The sequence below is a fragment of the Peromyscus maniculatus genome, chromosome 23 (assembly GCF_049852395.1).
Source record: "Peromyscus maniculatus bairdii isolate BWxNUB_F1_BW_parent chromosome 23, HU_Pman_BW_mat_3.1, whole genome shotgun sequence".
NCBI lineage: Eukaryota > Metazoa > Chordata > Mammalia > Rodentia > Cricetidae > Peromyscus > Peromyscus maniculatus.
The window spans coordinates 49,011,523-49,030,152 of NC_134874.1; the positions used below are offsets into that span (position 1 = coordinate 49,011,523).

At 41.4% G+C, this 18,630-nt stretch overlaps 1 protein-coding gene across 2 annotated transcripts in view; it reads left to right on the forward strand.

Moving 5' to 3' along the window:
* Window positions 1–270: 270 nt before the first annotated feature.
* The window catches only part of LOC102925846 (uncharacterized), a 33,348-nt gene continuing 14,988 nt past the window's right edge, over window positions 271–18,630 (forward strand). Inside the window, exon 1 of one of the 2 annotated variants that reach the window (XM_076561334.1) lies at window positions 271–415. In XM_076561334.1, coding sequence (XP_076417449.1) covers window positions 389–415 — 27 coding nt within the window. In that variant the 5' untranslated portion in view covers window positions 271–388. The remainder of the gene's footprint in view (window positions 416–18,630) is intronic. The other variant, XM_015986576.3, reaches the window with a different exon arrangement.

The window sequence follows — 18,630 nt, forward strand, 5'->3', positions numbered from 1 at the left end:
TGTACAAGTTAGCCAGCCACATTGCTTCCAGGAGGATGAAGGGGAAGTGCCTATGGAGAGCAGGAAGAGAGCAGGGTCTGCTATTAGAGCCAGGGACAGGTACTATTGAAATGCATCTCTCTGCTGGTTCAGAAAATGTCTGGGTCTGGGGTGGAAGGCTGGGTCAGGAATTTTTGTGCTGTATCTTTAAGCACAGTGTAACCATATGGGAGGTGCTCTTGTCACTCAGGCCTCACTAGCCAATCAGGCCCTCCCGGCGTCCCGCCTGTCAGAAATTGTTTAAGGTCTTTCCAGTCACCAGCTTCAGGCTTGGCTTTGAAAAGAAGCTGGCGCCAGTGGTTTTGTATGCTCTGCTGTGAGGACTGCTTCAAGGAGCCGAGCAGAGAGCATGAGAGAGCTGGAAAACCACGACATGGTGAGTTAGGAGCCTATCCCCAGACTGGGAGGAGCAGCCAGTTGAGCTGTGGGAGCCAGTGTGGTGGGTCCCTCCCCTGGCTGGGTGGGAGCCCGTGGGCGGACGCAGAGTTCAGCATGTTTTTGCCTGGTTTTGCATGGTCCAGCATGGTCCTGCTGGTCCTGCATGCTCCAGTGTTGTTTTGTGTGGTCCTGCATGGTATTTGCAGTTCCTGGGTCTGCTGGCAGCCTCTGTGTAACTTCACTCTGCAGGCTGCATCTGTGCAGAGCATTGGGAGTGGGACTGTACTTTGAAATAATCTTGTTGTTGACATCATTGTGAAATGTCAGTGCCCTTAGTGTTTATGTTGTTGCTATGGAACAAAGATTTGCCGAATTCAGAGAGTCGTGGTCCCATGTTTTCCGTATCTTCCAGAAGTACTGTACTTTGAACTTTTACATTAGGTTTAGGATCCATTCTGTGGAGCTCATAAACAGTATCTCCTGTGTAAAGTGGCACTCCACCGCTCAACTGTGATGTAGAAAAGTAGAATTGATGGTAATAGAATTGATGGTACAAGGTAGTACCAGTTGTTAGGAGACATTAATTCACAAAGTAGAATTTAGGTAAGGGAGGGCTGCATCATGAATACTCCAAAGATAACTAGTATGCTAACCATGCTGGTTAGAAATTAGTATGATAAGGTGTAATTGTTTGTTCCCCATGATTAACCAACCATATTCCCATATCCAAGGAGACAGCCCTGATATACAACCAGCAGAAAGTCCCATCCATCCATCCAAAACAAACAAACAAACAAACAAACCCAGCCTCTAAATGCTACTCAAGGTACTCAAGGGACCATTACAGGGTCACAGCCAACATTAAGTCCTGGTGTGCCATAAAGGTATGTTAATTCTAGAACAGGAACATCTCCAGTCTTTTTGAAAAGCAGTTTTGAGTCAAGATCTTCTATGTTGATTGAGATGGACTTGAACCTTGTCTGTAGCCACACAGGGCATTGCCCTTGTTATCTTCCTGACTGACCACCCTAAATCTTAGATTATACATCTGCAGCACCACAGAGTTCTAAAATTGCCAGATTGAGTCACATAGTGGACTGTCCATTGTAGAACAGGGAAAGGATTTGGGTGTGGAGCGTGGATTCTCCCTGTAGACCAGAAGAGGAGGAACAGTGTACTCTGTACACTGCAGAGGGAAACAGACTAGACAATAGCTTGATCACAGACTGAAGTTGACGGCAGTGAGCTGCAGGGGTTTCTGTTACAAGGAAGAACTGATGGGGCATGGTGAGTGACTTTCTCTATAGTTTTCCTGCATGTATTAATCCTTTCCATGTGAATGAAGACAGACAGAATTGGTGGGTATACAGTTTTGTGAAGATAGCTTGAACTGCTAAGTATTCAGTTCCCAAGTAGAGAACTCTCCTATGTAGATATGTGCAATCCTGGTTGACACAGTTCACTCAGAGGTTTGAGACACAGGCCTTTGGCTGTAATTCTATGTGTTAGCTTACAACACTCAGTGGCTAACACTTTACCTGGGTCAAAGTCATACAGCCTCTTATTAACGGTATTCTCTTTACCAGGGTATTGCCTCCTCCCTTTCATCATCAGTATACCTAAGTATCCTTCCAATTATTTTTATCATTATAAAACATCAATTATTTGTATCATTTTAAAATTCATTTTCTTTAAATGCATTACTGTATTTTTTTTTTTTTTTACTATTTATCAATGTTTCCCAGTGTCAGAATTTCATCCCATTTTTTTTTTAAAGATTTATTTATTTATTATGTATACAGAAGAGGGCACCAGATCTCATTACAGATGGTTGTGAGCCACCATGTGGTTGCTGGGAATTGAACTCAGGACCTCTGGAAGAGCAGTCAGTGCTCTTAACTGCTGAGCCATCTCTCCAGCCCTCATTCCATTTTTCTTATTTATTTATTTATTCATTCATTTATTTATTTATCTATTTATATCAGTTTAGAGCAGTGGTTCTCAACATTGGAGATCATGGCTCCCTTGGGGAGATCAAATGACCCTATCACAGGACGACTGACCAAAGACCATCAGAAAGCACAGACAGATATTTATACTATAATCCCTAACAGTAGCAAAAATATAGTTATGAACTAACAGTGAAAATAATTTTATAGTTGGGGGGTCACCACATCACGAGGAACTATATTAAAGGGTCACAGCATTAGGTAGGTTGAGAATCCCAGGTTTAGATCAGTGTCTCTTGTAGCTCGGGCTTGCCTCATTATATAATGGAGAATTGCATTGAACACCTACTCTTGCCTCTGCTGCTCAGTGCTGGAAAGACAGTCCTTAAACTCCTTCCAGGCTGAGCCTTGACTGGCTTGTGGAAAGGCAAAAATAGACCAGTGAATGAGTATCCTCCAACTTCTCTAGATTTTATTATGAATTTACAAATGAAGTGGGACCTGTGTATGAATTGAGTTCATTGGCCAACTGTAAAGCAGGTGTAGTCACAGCAGAGAAAGGGAAGGGCAAGGAAGATCATGAAAGCTTTCCTGCTGTGACTGTATTTGACATTAGCAAAGAGTAGTTAGGTAATCCATTTTAGATGATCAATAAATGTTCTGACCAGCCATTTCTTGAGTCCGCAGACCAGGCTATCTAGAACCCGGATAAAGAATTGAATTTTCATGGAACCAAATGACTATAGTTACACCAGTTCAAACTAAGAGTGGGATGGCTGGGTCTTGAGGTAGTTCGATTCCTAATTTTCTGAGAAACCACCATACTGATTTCCACAGTGGTTGTACAAGTTTACATTCCCACCAACAGTGGAGGAGTGTTCCCTTTGCTCCACATCCTCTCCAACATTGGCTGTCATTGGTGTTTTTGATCATAGCCATTCTGACAGGTGTAAGGTGGTATCTCAGAGTTGTTTTGATTTGCATTTCTCTGATGATTAAGGATGTTGAGCATTTCTTTAAAGTCTTTCAGCCATTTGTGATTCTTGTTTTGTGAATTCTCTGTTTAGCTCTTTAGCCCATTTTTAATTGGACTGTTCAGTATTTTGATGTCTAGTTTCTTAAGTTCTTTATATATTGTGGAGATCAATCCTCTGTCAGATGTGGGGTTGGTGAAGATCTTTTCCCAATCTGTTGGCTGTCTTTTTGTCTTATTGACTGTGTCTTTTGCCCTGCAAAAGCTTCTCAATTTTGAGAGGTACCATTTATTAATTGTTATGCTCAGGGTCTGTGCTGTTGGTGTTTTATTTAGGAAATGGTCTCCGGTGCCAATGCGTTCAAGAGTGCTTCCTACTTTCTTTTCTATTAAGTTTAGTGTAACTGGATTTATGTTCAGGTCTTTGATCCACTTGGACTTGAGTTTTGTGCATGGTGACAGATATGGATCTATTTGTAATCTTTTACATATTGACATCCAGTTATGCCAGCACCATTTGTTGAAGATACTTTCTTTTTTCCATTGTATAGTTTTGGCTCCTTTGTCAAAAACCAGGTGTTCATATGTGCATGGATTCATGTCAGGGTCTTCAATTTGATTCCATTGGTCCGTATGTCGGTTTTTATACCAGTACCAAGCTGTTTTTATTACTATATCTCTATAGTAGAGTTTGAGGTCAGGGATGGTGATGCCTCCAAAGGTTGCTTTATCGTATAGGATTTTTTTTTTTTTTTTTTTTTTTTTGGTTTTTCGAGACAGGGTTTCTCTGTGCAGTTTTGTGCCTTTCACTCACTTGGTAGACCAGGCTGGCCTCGAACTTACAAGAGATCCACCTGCCTCTGCCTCCCGAGTGCTGGGACTAAAGGCATGCGCCACCACCGCCCGGCCGTATAGGATTCTTTTAGCTATCCTGGGTCTTTTGTTTTTCCATATGAAGTTGAGTATTTTTCTTTCCAAGTCTGTGAAGAATTGTGTTGGGATTTTGATGGGGATTGCATTGAATCTGTAGATTGCTTTTGGTAAGATTGCCATTTTTACTATGTTAATCCTACCTATCCATGAGCATGGGAGATCCTTCCATTTTCTGATATCTTCTTCAATTTCTTTCTTTAGAGATTTAAAGTTCTTATCAAAAAGGTCCTTCACTTGTTTAGTTAGTGTTATCCCAAGGTATTTTATATTATTTGTGGCTATTGTAAAGGGTGATGTTTCTCTGACTTCTTTCTCAGCCCTTTTATCATTTCTGTATAGGAGGGCTACTGATTTTTTTGAGTTGATCTTGTATCCTGCCACATTACTGAAGGAGTTTATCAGCTGTAGGAGTTCCCTGGTAGAGTTTTTGTGGTCACTTATGTATACTATCATATCATCTGCAAATAGTGAAAGTTTGACTTCTTCCTTGCCAATTTGTATCCCTTTGATCTCCTTTTGTTGTCTTACTGTTTCAATATTTTTTAAAAGAATTATTTGGGATTATAATTACATTATTTCCACTGTGTTATTTCCTGCCTCCAACTCCTTCCATAGACCCTTGTGTTTTAATCCATGGCCTCTTTGTGTTTATCAACAGGTATGGTTTGATTGTGACCTGTGTTTGGTTGCAGGATCTCCCAGCTATGAAGTACAGGGCTGGCTACACTGGAAATTGAGTGTGTAATGGAATTTGTACACATAGGACCCTGTGCCTCAGAAGAGGAACAGGAAGTGTCCTGGGAGCGTGGAAGATTTTACTAAATGATAAATTTCTCAGATTAGGGTCCTGTCCAGCCTGCCATAGTGTGGAAGGACCAACCTGGGAGGGTTTTTGCTCTCTGAGTTGTTTGATCTCTGTTCATCCAGTAGGGTAACTGCTAATGTTCTAAAGCCCAGCTGGGTGGTCCTAGCTAATGGGGACTCTGGGAAGGCTTAGCAATCAGGATTACCAATAGGAGGTAGTTTACAAGTTCTTTCCAGGATTCTCCTCTTGTTCTGCTGTAGGGAGCTGTAAGGAAGACCAAACACCATGCCATGGTGAGTGTGGGGGCCACTGTCCCCAGAATAGGAAGATCAGGTTGGCTGAGCTGTCAGAGCTGCTTGGTCTGGGATGGACCATGAGCTTGACTGAGGTTCTGTTTGTCCCTGTGTTGACCTGGGTAGTGGCCCTTGCCCTCTGAGCTTTGTTGAATGTGGATTCCCTGGGGACTGGGAGGCTTTGCCATCCTGGCATGGGAGACTGTGAGCTTGTAATATCACTGTCTCATGCTATGTAGTTGAGAATTGCCTCATGCTGTGTAACTGAGCATTGTTTTGAACACCTAATCCTGCCTCTGCTGCCCAGTGCTGGGTAGACAGTCCCATAAAACCTTCCATCTTGGCCTTGACTGGTCAGTGAGAAGGAAAACTAAACCAGTTAATGAATGACCTCCAATCTCTCTGGCTTTTAGGGGGGATTTATAGATGAAGAGGGACCTGTGAAAGAATTGAGTTCATAGAACAACTTTGAAGCTGGTAGTGTTGCAGTGCAGAAAGGGAGAGTCAGAATGGAGGTTGAGAGCCTTCCTACTTCAACAGCAGTTGAGATTAGCAATGTGGAATTAGGTCATCAATTTTAGATGCTCCATAAATGTCCTGATTGACCATTTCTTACGGTCCACAGACAAGGACAATCAAGAATCTGGATAAAGGACTGACCTTATCATAAAACAAAATTGCTATAGTTACAGTAGTTCAACCAAAATAGATCTGGGTAAAATGTTGTGGCCCTGCCTAACAGGATTTTTTTTTTTCTGGTTTGAGATGTAGTACCTTAGATAAAAGGTTTGAGAAATCTTTGATGTGCTCTTATACAAATCTCTAGACTCTGGAGCACATGGCCATAAAGCCTGTTTCAACTTCTCAAAATAATTTTTTGAGATTATAACTACATCATATCCACGTTCTCTTTCCTGTCTCCAAGCCCTCATCTTTTTCTAATTCACGGTCTGTATTTCTGTATCAACAGTTACACAGTAACAAGAGTTCCTGTGGAATGTGACCTGTGTTTGGCTGCAGGACTCCCAGCTAGGAGGCAATGGGTAGGCTGTACTCCACATTGAGTGTGCAATGGAATGTGCACACAAAAAACACTTTGCTTTGGATGAGGAACAGGATGCACTCTAGGAGAGTTGAAGAATGTCTACTGAAATACATTCTTTCTCAACTAGCGTCCTATCTATTGGGTGTAAGGGCAGAGCTGGAAGGACTGTGCTGTCTGAGTCATTTGATCTCTGATCAAGCAGCATGGTAACTGCTAATATTCTGAGGCCCAGATGGGTGGCCCTAGCCTTTGAGGTACTCTGGGAAGGCTTAGCAATGGGGAGTACCAGTGGCAGGTAGCTTGCAGGCTCTTCCCAGGCTTCTCCTCTGCTTCTGCTGTAGTGAGTTGTAAGGAAGAAGACAAGCTATACCATGGTGAGTGTAGGGTGTTCAGAGAAGGTCTCCTGAGCTGTCATTTTTGCTGACTTTGGACGGACCATGAGCCAGACTCTGCAGTCCTGGTATGTTAGGATATGATGCTTGTAATATTACTGTTCAGTGCTCACACATGGGCAAGCTTTTGGTGTGTAGGTGGGAAGACAGATTGGAAAACTGAAAATCTGGTTTCTGGAAGTTCTGAATATTGCATTGCACTTTCAGGATTGTCTTATAATTGTTTCAAGTAGTTTAGAAACTGGTAGAAAGTTGGTGATGTAGATTGTCATTCATCAATACATTATTGGAATGATTCTAACTTTCTGCTACCATCAGCTGCAATGGTGTGTTTCAGTGATGTTTACTTCCAGGGAAAAAAGGAGTTTTTGAGCTGCAGAGATTTCTCAGGTAGCATCTTGTTGGGCAGGTCAATAGGGCAGAATCCACATCTTTTACCATAATCCATGTGACAGGAAGCCAATTTTAAATTATTCTACTATGTCATTTTGAGATTGGGCATCAGTGGGGCTGTTTTTACCTGAAACCACAAGAAGGCAAAGGAACCGGGTGGTGGTGGTGGCGGCGGCGGTGGTGGCAGCGGCGGCAGCAGTGGCGGCGGCCTTTAATCCCAGCACTCGGGAGGCAGAGGCAGGTGGATCTCTGTGAGTTCGAGGCCAGCCTGGGCTACAGAGTGAGTTCCAGGAAAGGCACAAAGCTACACAGAGAAAACCCTGTCTCAAAAAACAAAACAAAACAAAACAAAAAAAAGTTTTCATTTCCTTACTCTGATGCAGACTTACAGACAATCATCAATCATAGGAAACAAAATGGTGTCTAAGTGTTCCTAACAGACATCATTTTCTTTATCATAAGAGAATGAGATGCTTTTAGTAGTCAAAATTATTTTCTACAATGCTAAAACCCCAGAAAGCTTCAAGTGAATTGCTCTAATTTTGGTGGAACACCCTCCTCACACAACCCATTTTCTATTATTGGCAAAGGAGAGATGGTGTGTACAGGTGAGTGATGGCCAGTGATTTCTTATAGTTTGATTTTGATTAGAATCTTGTTGTTCATGTTTAAGGGTCTGTGATATATTTTTGTTTTTTTTTTTTTTTTTTTTTTTTTTGTTTTTTTTTTTTTTTTTTTTTTTTTTTTTTGGTTTTTCGAGACAGGGTTTCTCTGTGTAGCTTTGCGCCTTTCCTGGAACTCACTTGGTAGCCCAGGCTGGCCTCGAACTCACAGAGATCCGCCTGGCTCTGCCTCCCGAGTGCTGGGATTAAAGGCGTGCGCCACCACCGCCCGGCCTGTGATATATTTTTGAAGGTATGCCTTTTCATCTCAGTTTCCCCCCAGTGGTGCCATCTATGTTGTTAGTTTTATTGCCATCCATCTGCATTGTTGTTTCACTGGAAAAATGATTGACCTTCACTAATTTTGTATTCAGAAAATTTCTTGTTATGATTTCCTTGAGTTTTTGTTGGTTTGGGAAGTTTTTGTGGAGAGACAGTTTTAGTTTTCTCTTTTTGATCTTAGAGGCTTGCCTTGTCTTCCTGGCATATCTGTGTTTTCCAGTTTTTGGTATCTTCATGTTTGTGTTTTTGCTGCTTTGTGATTGGATGTAATTCATATTCCCTGCTTTGGATCTTTAAAACTTCATATATTAATGTCTGTTTTTCCTAATTAGCATGAGCTGTCAGCATGACATAGCCTAGAGTCATCTGAGGGGACAGATGTGACTAGATCACAATATTTGATTGCTGTGTCTGAGAGAGATCGTGTTGGTTATGATTGATGTTTGAAGTCTCTTCCACTGAGTTGGCCATATCACTAAGCAAGTGGGCCTGGCTTGGGTAAGAGAGCTACCTTAGCACAAGACAGTGACAAAGCAAGAAAGAGAGCTAGGAAGCAATGTTTCCTCATGTTCTGTCTTCATTTATTAGCTTGAGTTTCTGTCTTAAGCTCCCACAAGGATGGACTGTGACCTAGGGTATCAACCAAATAAACCTATTCATTACCTGAGTTGCTTTTGATAAGAGAATTTAATCACAGCAACAGAGAAGAAAGTTGGAACAAAACATGGTACCTCAAATGTGATTTCCTTGCTGCAAAGGACTTGAAATTCTTAGGCCTGCCCTGTATCCCGAATGGAATTGTTTTGCTGTTTTGCTATCCAGCCCACGGAGGCCACTGATTTGTGGCAGCTCTCCTCCCAGGTTCAGAGTACTGGGGTTATATGTCATGTACTCCTATCGATTGTAAAAAGTTAGTGCTAGATCGGAAGAGCTTGGTTTACTGCTTCTTATAGACTTAGAATAGAAAGTGGTTCAGCCAATGAAAGCTGTTTAACAGAGGCTGCAGAGACTGAGGACATTTGATCACATCCATTGTGCCATTCACACAATTGGAGGGGGATTTCAAAACAAAGACTCAACAAATGTGGAGTACTGGTAACCAAATTTGGCTGCTTGTCAGGAACGCAAAAAGAGCTTATTCTAGCTTACTCAATGCCATGAGTTACTCTGAATCATAGCAGTTAGGAGATGTTGCCTAGAAAATGGAATTTTAAATAAAAATGATTTAATGTTGGTATTTGTAATTTGTAGCTCTAGAGAGTTTCACCGAAGGAGGAACTCTTCACACTAGATGGGTTATTTGCTAGTACACGTGTTCTGTATTTTTTAAAGTTCAAGGACATCACCTGCCTATGCTAATCGATGGTATTATAATTTGTATGTGTCTTAAATTGCCAACTATGTCCTGTGGCAAAGGCATCTAGCTAATGCTTAGCACTAGAGAAGTTTAAAGCCGGTGTTAGCAACTGCATAGACTGGTGGATATAGTGAGTTGGGTAATTGTAGCCACTATTTTTTTAGATAAAATTATTTTAAGCACTAAAATCTCCCCACTCATGAAGTTGACCTAAGATGTTTCAATAGTAAACCTGAATTACTTCTTCTATGTTCGAAAAAATAATCACACACAACAGTATATTTGCACTGACTTTAGGTGTCAGCAATTACTTTATTAAGCTTATTTATATGTATTTGTAAGATCTTGAGGTGACTCCTCAGGTCAAAGCACTTTGTTGTACAAGTGCAATAAGATTGTTCCTGAGAACCCATGGTAGAGAGAACCAAGCCCTGAAAACTGTCTATTGACAACTACACATGAGGCCTAGCATGTATGTATGCTTGTGCATCAAACAGACACCCACATTACACACCTCTCTCTCTCTTTTACACACACAAATATACACACAACATATGCATAACACACACACATCACATACACTCATACATACACACACTACTCAAACACACAGACACAATAAAACCAGTACACACATACATACAAATACATGCAAAAACATAGACACAAACACACTCACAAAAACAAATAGACACACATCACCTAAACCACACACATTACACACAAATATGCAAACACACACACACACACACACACAAAATAAACTTTCAAGAACAGTAGTAGTATTTAAAGAACATAGGATATGCGTTGAATAAATTTACACAAGACTGCATTTTTTTTTCTTCAGATTTTATTCTTTATTGTATGACATAACAGCATATTTGGAAAAGTTCTGACTTCATAGAACAAGTCTTTCCTGGTAGCCATAAAATATATTTTGGCAAAGTATGATACTTGGAATATTTTGGCTCCTATGAGGAGAGAATACATCAAATATTTTTTGCATTTAATATTAATGGTTTAGAAGAATCATTTTGAATCTTTATCATTACCAAAAAAAGTCTGTACTGTGGGAGACACTGACATTTGAAAGACTCTTTAGGCTTAAGTAATAAAGGACTTTAATATTTTGATGTAACAAAAATAGACCTTGTTTTGATTTTTTTTGACACATTCTTTCTATGTAGCCCTGGCTGTTCTGGAACTTACATGTAAATGTAATGCCCAAGTGTGAGCACCCCCCTCCCCCCGCCCCCCAAAAAGACTGCCCAGGAGCCAACTTCTGACTTAAGAACAAAATGTTTCCTTTATTCTGGCCTAGGCTTGACCTCCCTGACACCACTTTACAGTAGGTGAAAAGAGGGAAGGTCCCGAGCACTCACTTTAAGGGGTTTATATAGGAAAGGTTCACATACAGAATGTTGCATATTTCGGGATTGGGCAAAGAGGGCTAGGGGTAAGGTAAGCATAAGGTTAATAATGGCTAACAGGATTCAGGGGATCTACAGAGTCATAAATTTTTACTCCCTATGTCCTGCTTTTGTGGACACATTCAGATTTATTGGTGCAGTCCTACTCACTCTTGAGTTCAGCTTCTGGTCAATTGCGCCCATTACTCCTCATACCTTGTTTTGCCAAGTCCAGGATATATAGATTTATTTTCACAGCTTTATCTTTCCAATAGGTTCAACTTCTGGTCAGTTCAAAAACCACTGGTCAGCAAATACCTCTAGAGGAAGAGGGGGAAGGGAAAGGAACACCTCTCAAGATGGCTACTAATTTCTCCCTTTCTTAGACCAGGCTGACCTTGAATCATAGACAGATAGATCCTCCTGCCTCTGATTCCCAAGTGCTAGGGATGAAAACTTACACCAGCATGCCTACCTTTGTTTTAGGTTCTTTGAAATAGTCTCAATATGTATTGTTGGTGGGCCTGGTATTGCTGAGTAGAGCAGGCTGGCTTCAAGCTCAGAGATCTGCTTGTCTCTGACTCCAGAGCCTGGGGATTAAAGTACATGCTGCCACACCTGGTTGAGATCTTTTTTATATGACCACTAAATGTCAAATGTTGGTTGTACTTTGAGAAAGTAGAATAACACATGGTGGGCTAAAAATTTTGAGCCAGACTTACTTATTTCATGACCTGGTCTTTAGTAGGCTAAGGTGGCTTTTAATTCCATATTCACCCGAGGATGATCATGTCTTGATGCTCTTACCCCCACATAAGTCACTGTCCAGCTTATGATTTAAACATATAAACTGTGAAAATGTTGCTCCCTTTTTCATACTGCATAGATTTTGGTTCAGAGTTGAAGTATAATCTTGTTTTTCATTCAGATCTGTGTGATTTCTGTTTTTTTTTTTTTTTTTTTTTTTTTTCCTTTTTGGCCCATATATACACAAATTAGTTCTAAATCATCATCATTACTCAACTTTCCTTTTAAAAAGCTTGTTTTCTTTTAAAATTAGGATTTTTTTGCATATCTTACATTCTCCATTATTCTAAGTAATTTTCATCTTGGAATGAAACCCAGGCAGGCTTCATGCTAGGCTGTTAGTTGCTCTACTATTCAGCTGCTCCTTTCCTTAGACAGTTGTTTGATATTCAAAAATATTTTTTCCTTGGTATGTAAATAGACCAAGCCCTTTGCTTAATAAATCTTTTATATTAGTTTTTATTTCATCTGTGGGTTTTCTCACAGTAGGATAATTGTGCTAATAGATGACTTAATTTTTAAGGCATCTTTTGTTTCATGTATTCAATCTTTGAACAAAGATTCATTCTTTTCTTGTGGATAGTATTGAGACTAGGTGTAAGAATGTATTTTTCTTCTTGTTACAAAGCCTACAAACATTTTAGCTAAACTACATTTGCCCTGCTTTTAAATTTTTAATTAGTGAATTAATCAATATGTCTGAGATAGTTTTTCTGGGTAGCTTTCCTGGAATTCATCTACGTAAACCAGGTTGGTCTCACACTTGTTGGTCTCACACTGGGGTAATCCTACTACTTTCCAAGAGCTGGGATTACAGGTGTGTGCCCAGTACAGTATCATTTATCTTCCAGTTATTTTCTACCCTAATATATGTCTAAATTAATGATTGTGCATTGCAGCAAATGTGAAATCTGCTAACAAATGTAGCTCTTACTTACAGATAGACAATCGTTGGTCTGGACGTTCCTTGTTCTTTAGTTGGGAATTAGGATTTTCTATTTTAGATTACTTAAATTCAGGATACATTTTCAGACCTATGGAAGTATGGAGATATTATGTGTGTTTCAGTGAAGCTATTATTGCTTTTCTATAGCAGTAACAATGTACCAGGAAGGTCCAAACAAATACAAATTAAGGAATACGTTTTCCTGCAGTTCCAGACTATGTTCTTCTAGGCCACTGAGAACAGGTTGTGCCCTCACAGAACTATTGTTGATATTATGAATTGTCGCTGTTTCTGTAGATTGTGGTTTTGGTCTGTTGGAAGGAGCTGTGGTAATTGCAGGCAGAATGACAAAGAATGGCCAAACGGCTGACAACATATCAGGAGAGGAAGTGGCAGAGAAGAGTACTGTGGGCTGGAGGGTGGATCTGCGGGGTTAGTGTAACGAAGGTTGTATCTTCTTATGCTGATGGTTATCAAACAAGGTTCACACTCCCGATTCCTAACTAAGGTCACAAGCTTCTGTCCCCAAGGCTGCTCACCTGTGCCAAGGGTGTCAGCTGAAGACCAGGTGCAGCCTCAACAGAAATTTGTTTCCAGGGTCAGGATCCTGGGGAAACTTTCCAGTTGCAGGGTAGAGCAAGGTAGTGTCTCTTCATACATACAGAGCAGTGCATTGTTCTTGATTTCTGCTTATATACTGTCCAGTGGGTGTCATGGGGCTCTAGCACTGTGTCTGCTGGAGTGAGTGATGTCACTGGCTTCAGCCTATCAGGTGCAGCCTTGGGTGTAGTGGGGTTATTGACTAAGCTATGTTTTCAGGTATAAAAGACATTTTTTACTATGCTCATTACAATCAGGCTTCTGATTCACTTATACATTTTACCATGAATAACAAATAATATACCAAGAAGCCTTGGAATTAATAATGATATGGCTTTTTATTAGGCACCTGAAAAATGGGAAAAATAAAAGTTTAACCTGTACAAGTTATTGGAAGCAATGTTTTTAAAACAGGCATCTCAAAAAATATACCTGATATTAATAAAGTGCCTTACTAGCCTCTGTGTCCAATTTGATGACAAGGAGCAACCTTACCATTATTTCTCCATTGGGCTAAATGGAAGCTGAGTCCTTCCTGTAATCTATCATGGGGCCTTAGTGGGCCCACCCAAAATTTCACAGTCTAATAAACTATGGTGTAGCAGGAATCTTAAAAGTTCTTATTAATAAAATCAAACCCGAGGTGAGTTATTGGGGTCCATGCTGGTAGATCAGAGAGACAGAACAAACCACAGCTATCTCACCTTGCCAATTCCTCAGCTGGTCCTGTTTCCTCAGACTGGAAGCTTCTGCGTCCTCATCCCAATGGCTCTCACCTGAACTGCTGCTTAAAAGCCTGAATGCTTAATCAGCCACATGCTTAACCAGCCAAATGCCTCTAGTTTCTGGTCCTCACGCCTTATATATCTTTCTACTTTCTACCACCACTCCCTGGGATTAAAGGCTGGCTTTCTGGGATTAAAGGCGTGTGTCACCATGCTTGGCTATTTCCAATGTGGCCTTGAACTCACAGAGATCCAGAGGGATTTCTATCTCTGGAATGCTAGGATTAAAGGCATGTGCTATCACTGACTAACTAGTAGCTTGTCTGTTCTCTGACCCCAGGTAAGTTTATTAAGGTACACAATATTTTGGTGAACACAATACCACCACATCATGGTGTAGAAACAAACTTATACTTTGGACATTGGACACCTAGTTCTGCCTCTGCTGCCAAATGCTGGGAAGACAGTCCTGCATCTCGTTCCAGGCAGGGTTTTGACTGGCAGTGAGAAGGAAAAACAGACAAGTTAATGGGTGTCCTCCAACCTCTCTGGCTTTTACTGGGAACATACAAAAGGAGAGGATCCTTTTCAAAAACTCAGTTCATTGAACAGCTTTGAGTGTGGTGTAGTTTGACAGTGCAGAAATGGAGAGGCAGAAAGGAGCACAGAAGAAGCTTTACGGCTGGTCCTTGAGTAGTCAGTGAGAAGGAAAACTAGACCCGTGACTGAGTGTCCTCCACTACCTCTGGCCTTTCCTGGGCACTTACAGATGAAGAGGGACCTGTGCAAGGACTGAGTTCCCTGGCAACACTGGAGCAGGTGTGGTGACAGTGCAGACGGGGGTGGGGGGGTGGGGGTGGGAGTGGGGGGGCAGCAGGAGGGTGAGGGCGTTCCTGATGTGACAGCAGTGGAGATTAGCAGTGGGGAGTCACGTCATCAATTTTAGGTGATCATAAGTGTCCGACTGATGATGTGTTCGGATCCACAGACCAGGGCAATAAAGAATCTGGATAAAGGACTGACCTTATCATGAAATCATATTACTGCCTTTACACTAGTTCAACCAAAATTGAAGATCTGGGTAGAATGTTGTGGCCCTGACTAACAGGACTGTGATTTTTCTGGTTTCAGATGTCCAGGCTGAGAGGAAAGGTGTGAGTAATCCTTGGTGTGCTATCTTACAAATCCCTAGTCTCTGGAGCACATGGACACGAAGCCTATTTCAACTTTTTAAAATAATTCTTTGAGATTATAACTACATCATGTCCACAGTCTCTTTCCTGCCTGCAAGCCCTTTCTTGATCCCTCATTGTTTTCTAATTGATGGGCTCTTTTTGCTTTAACAACAGTTACTGTTTGATGTGACCAATGTTTGGCTGCAGGACTTCCCAGCTGTGAAGCTCCCACAATGATGGGTTGTGATCTGGCAATTTCAGCCAAATAAAACTGTTCATTACATAAGATGCTTTTCATTGAAAAATTTAATAACAGCAAGTAACAAACAAGTTAGAATAAAACATGAAACACAGAAAGTAGTTTTGTTGCTGCATAGGGCCTAGGACTGATGACTTTTGGAGGAAGGTTGAAGATATCAGGACATTAGATGGCAAAAGCCATAGAAAGCTGGAAGCACTCTTTCCCTCGACCCTCGCCCTTCATTACCCCCACTCACATCCAGGCTGTTCATGTAGATCTCATCCATTTCTCCGTCAATGGGTGATCCCCATGTCTTTCTTGGGGTCCTGTTTTCCAGGTAGCCTCCCTGGTGTTCTGAGTAGCAGTCCAGTCATCCTTGTTCCACATCTAGTATCCTCCTATGAGTGAGTACATACCATATTTGTCTTTCTGAGTCTGGGTTACCGCACTCAGGACGATTTTTTCTAGATCCATCCATTTGCCTGCAAGCCTCATGATGTCATTGTTTTTCTCTGCTGAGTAGTATTCCATTGTGTATATGTGCCACAATTTATTTATCCATTCTTCAGTTGAAGGGCATCTAGGTTGTTTCCAGGTTTTGGCTATTACAAACAATGCTGATATGAACATAGCTGAGCAAGTGCCCTTGTGGTATGGGGAGTGGGAGATCCCAGCTGGATCAAGAACAGAGAGGGAGAACAGGGAATAGGAGACCATGGTAAATGAAGACCACATGAGAATGGGAAGAAGCAAAGTGCTAGAGAGGCCCACAGAAATCCACAAAGATGCCCCCACAATAGACTGCTGGCAATGGTCGAGAGACAGCCCGAACTGACCTACTCTGGTGATAGGATGGCTAAACACCCTAATTGTCGTGCTAGAAATGCCATCCAATGACTGAGGGAACCAGATGCAGACATCCATGGCCAGGCCCCGGGTGGAGCTCTGGGAGTCCAATTGGTGAGAAAGAGGAGGGTTTATATGAGTGAGAATTGTTGAGACCAAGGTTAGATAAAGCACAGGGACAAATAGCCAAACGAATGGAAACACATGAACCTTGAACCAATGGCTGAGGGGCCCCCAACTGGATCAGGCCCTCTGAACAGGTGAGACAGTTGATTGGCTTGATCTGTTTGGGAGGCAATCAGGCAGTGGGACCAGGTCCTGTGCTCTGTGCATGAGTTGGCTGTTTGAAACCTGGGGCTTATGCAGGGATGCTTGGCTCAGCCTGGGAGGAGGAGACTGGACCTGCCTGGACTGAGTCTACCAGGTTGATCTCAATCCCCGGAGGAGTCTTTGCCCTTGAGGAGATGGGAATGGGGGGTGGGCTGGAGGGAAGGGGTGGGGGGCGGGAGGGGGGAGAACAAGGGAATCCTTGGCTGATATGTAGAATTAAATTATATTGTAAAAAAAAAAAAAAGAAAAGTTATGTAAATCAATGCAAAGAAATCCTACATAGATAAGATACAAATAGTAAAAATTATTTAAAATAAAAAAAAAAAGAAATCAGTTTGGTGGTTTCTCAGAAAATTAGGAATTGAACTACCTCAAGACCCAGCCATCCCCCTCTTGGGCATATACCCAAGGAATGTTGATTCATCCCATAAAGATACATGCTCAGCTATGTTCATAGCAGCACTATTTGTAATAGCCAGAACCTGGAAACAACCTAGATGCCCGTCAACGGAAGAATGGATGAAAAAAATGTGGTACATATACACAGTGGAGTACTACTCAGCAGAGAAAAACAATGAAAGCATGAAATTTGCAGGCAAATGGATGGAACTAGAAAAAATCATCCTGAGTGAGGTAACCCAAACCCAGAAAGACAATCATGGTATGTACTCACTCATAAGTGGATTCTAGATATAAAATAAAGAACAATCAGACCACAACCCATAGAACCATGAAGGCTATATATATAGCATGGAGGTCCCTAGGACGACTGTGGCTTATAATAAATTTCAGTTTTACTCAATTATTGAAAAAAAAAATAGCCAAGTGAATGGAAACACATGAACTATGAACCAAAGGCTGAGGGGCCCCCAACTGGATCAGGCCCTCTGAATAGGTGTGACAGTTGTTTGGCTTGATCAGTTTGGGAGGCAACTAGGCAGTGGGACCAAGTCCTGTGCTCATTGCATGAGTTGGCTGTTTGAAACCTGGAGCTTATGCAGGGACGCTTGGCTCAGGCTGGGAGGAAGGGACTGGACCTGCCTGGACTGAATCTACCAGGTTGATTGCAGTCCTTGGGGGAGGCTTTGCCCTGGAGGAAGTGGGAATGGGGGGGTGGGCTGGGGGTGGGAGGGGGGAGAACAGGGGAACCTGTGACTGATATGTAGAACTGAATGGTATTGTAAAATAAAATAAATAAAATTAAAAAAAAAAAGGACTGGGCAAGGCAACCCAGTATGAGAAGCAGGGTCCCAAAAGCAAAAGAGAGAGAGAGAGAGAGAGAGAGAGAGAGAGAGAGAGAGAGAGAGAGAGAGAGAGAGAGAGAGAAAGCTGTAAACAGAGATTAAGTGGCTATTCTTGTAGGACTGAGAAGATGGGAATCTTGAGAGCAACTCAGACAGTGAAGACTGAGGTCATAGGATTTCAGTGGGAAATAGACTCCATGAAAAACTTAGCCAGAAGTCATCTGTATGATATTTTGGCCTCAAATTGCTCTTTCTCCATCTAGATAAACTGAGTAAACCAGAATTATAAAGTAATAGGTTGATTTCTTCAACAACATACTGATTTTGTTGGATGGTTAGTATGGTGACTCATTAAGGTCTCTAGTGAAAAAGAAACAAACAAACAAACAAAAAAAAGAAATGAAAAATTTGTGTTTTGTAGAGAAAAACATTAGGTAGTTTCAGATAGCAGTCCAGTGGTGGAACAGGAAGTTTTAAGGAGATTAAAATGAAGGCACTTGCTCTACAGTAGAAGCCTATGGGCATCAGAAGGATAAGACTCCATTAAGGTAAACTTTCAATTTATGGAAGGAGTAAGCAAAATGACTCCTGTTCTCAGAAAAGAATCTAATTGTAGAACCTGTTGCAACTCTGGTTCAAATATGGTAAGGTCCATTACAACTTAAAATCCAAATTTAGGGAGTTTTGGAAGATTACTCATGTTGTACTGATTCTGGAAACAAGAAAGATGCAAAATGTAAAGGTCGTGGGTTCTTCCTCTGTAGTTTCAGTTCAGCACTGTTCTTTGGCATGGGTCAGAAGCCCAG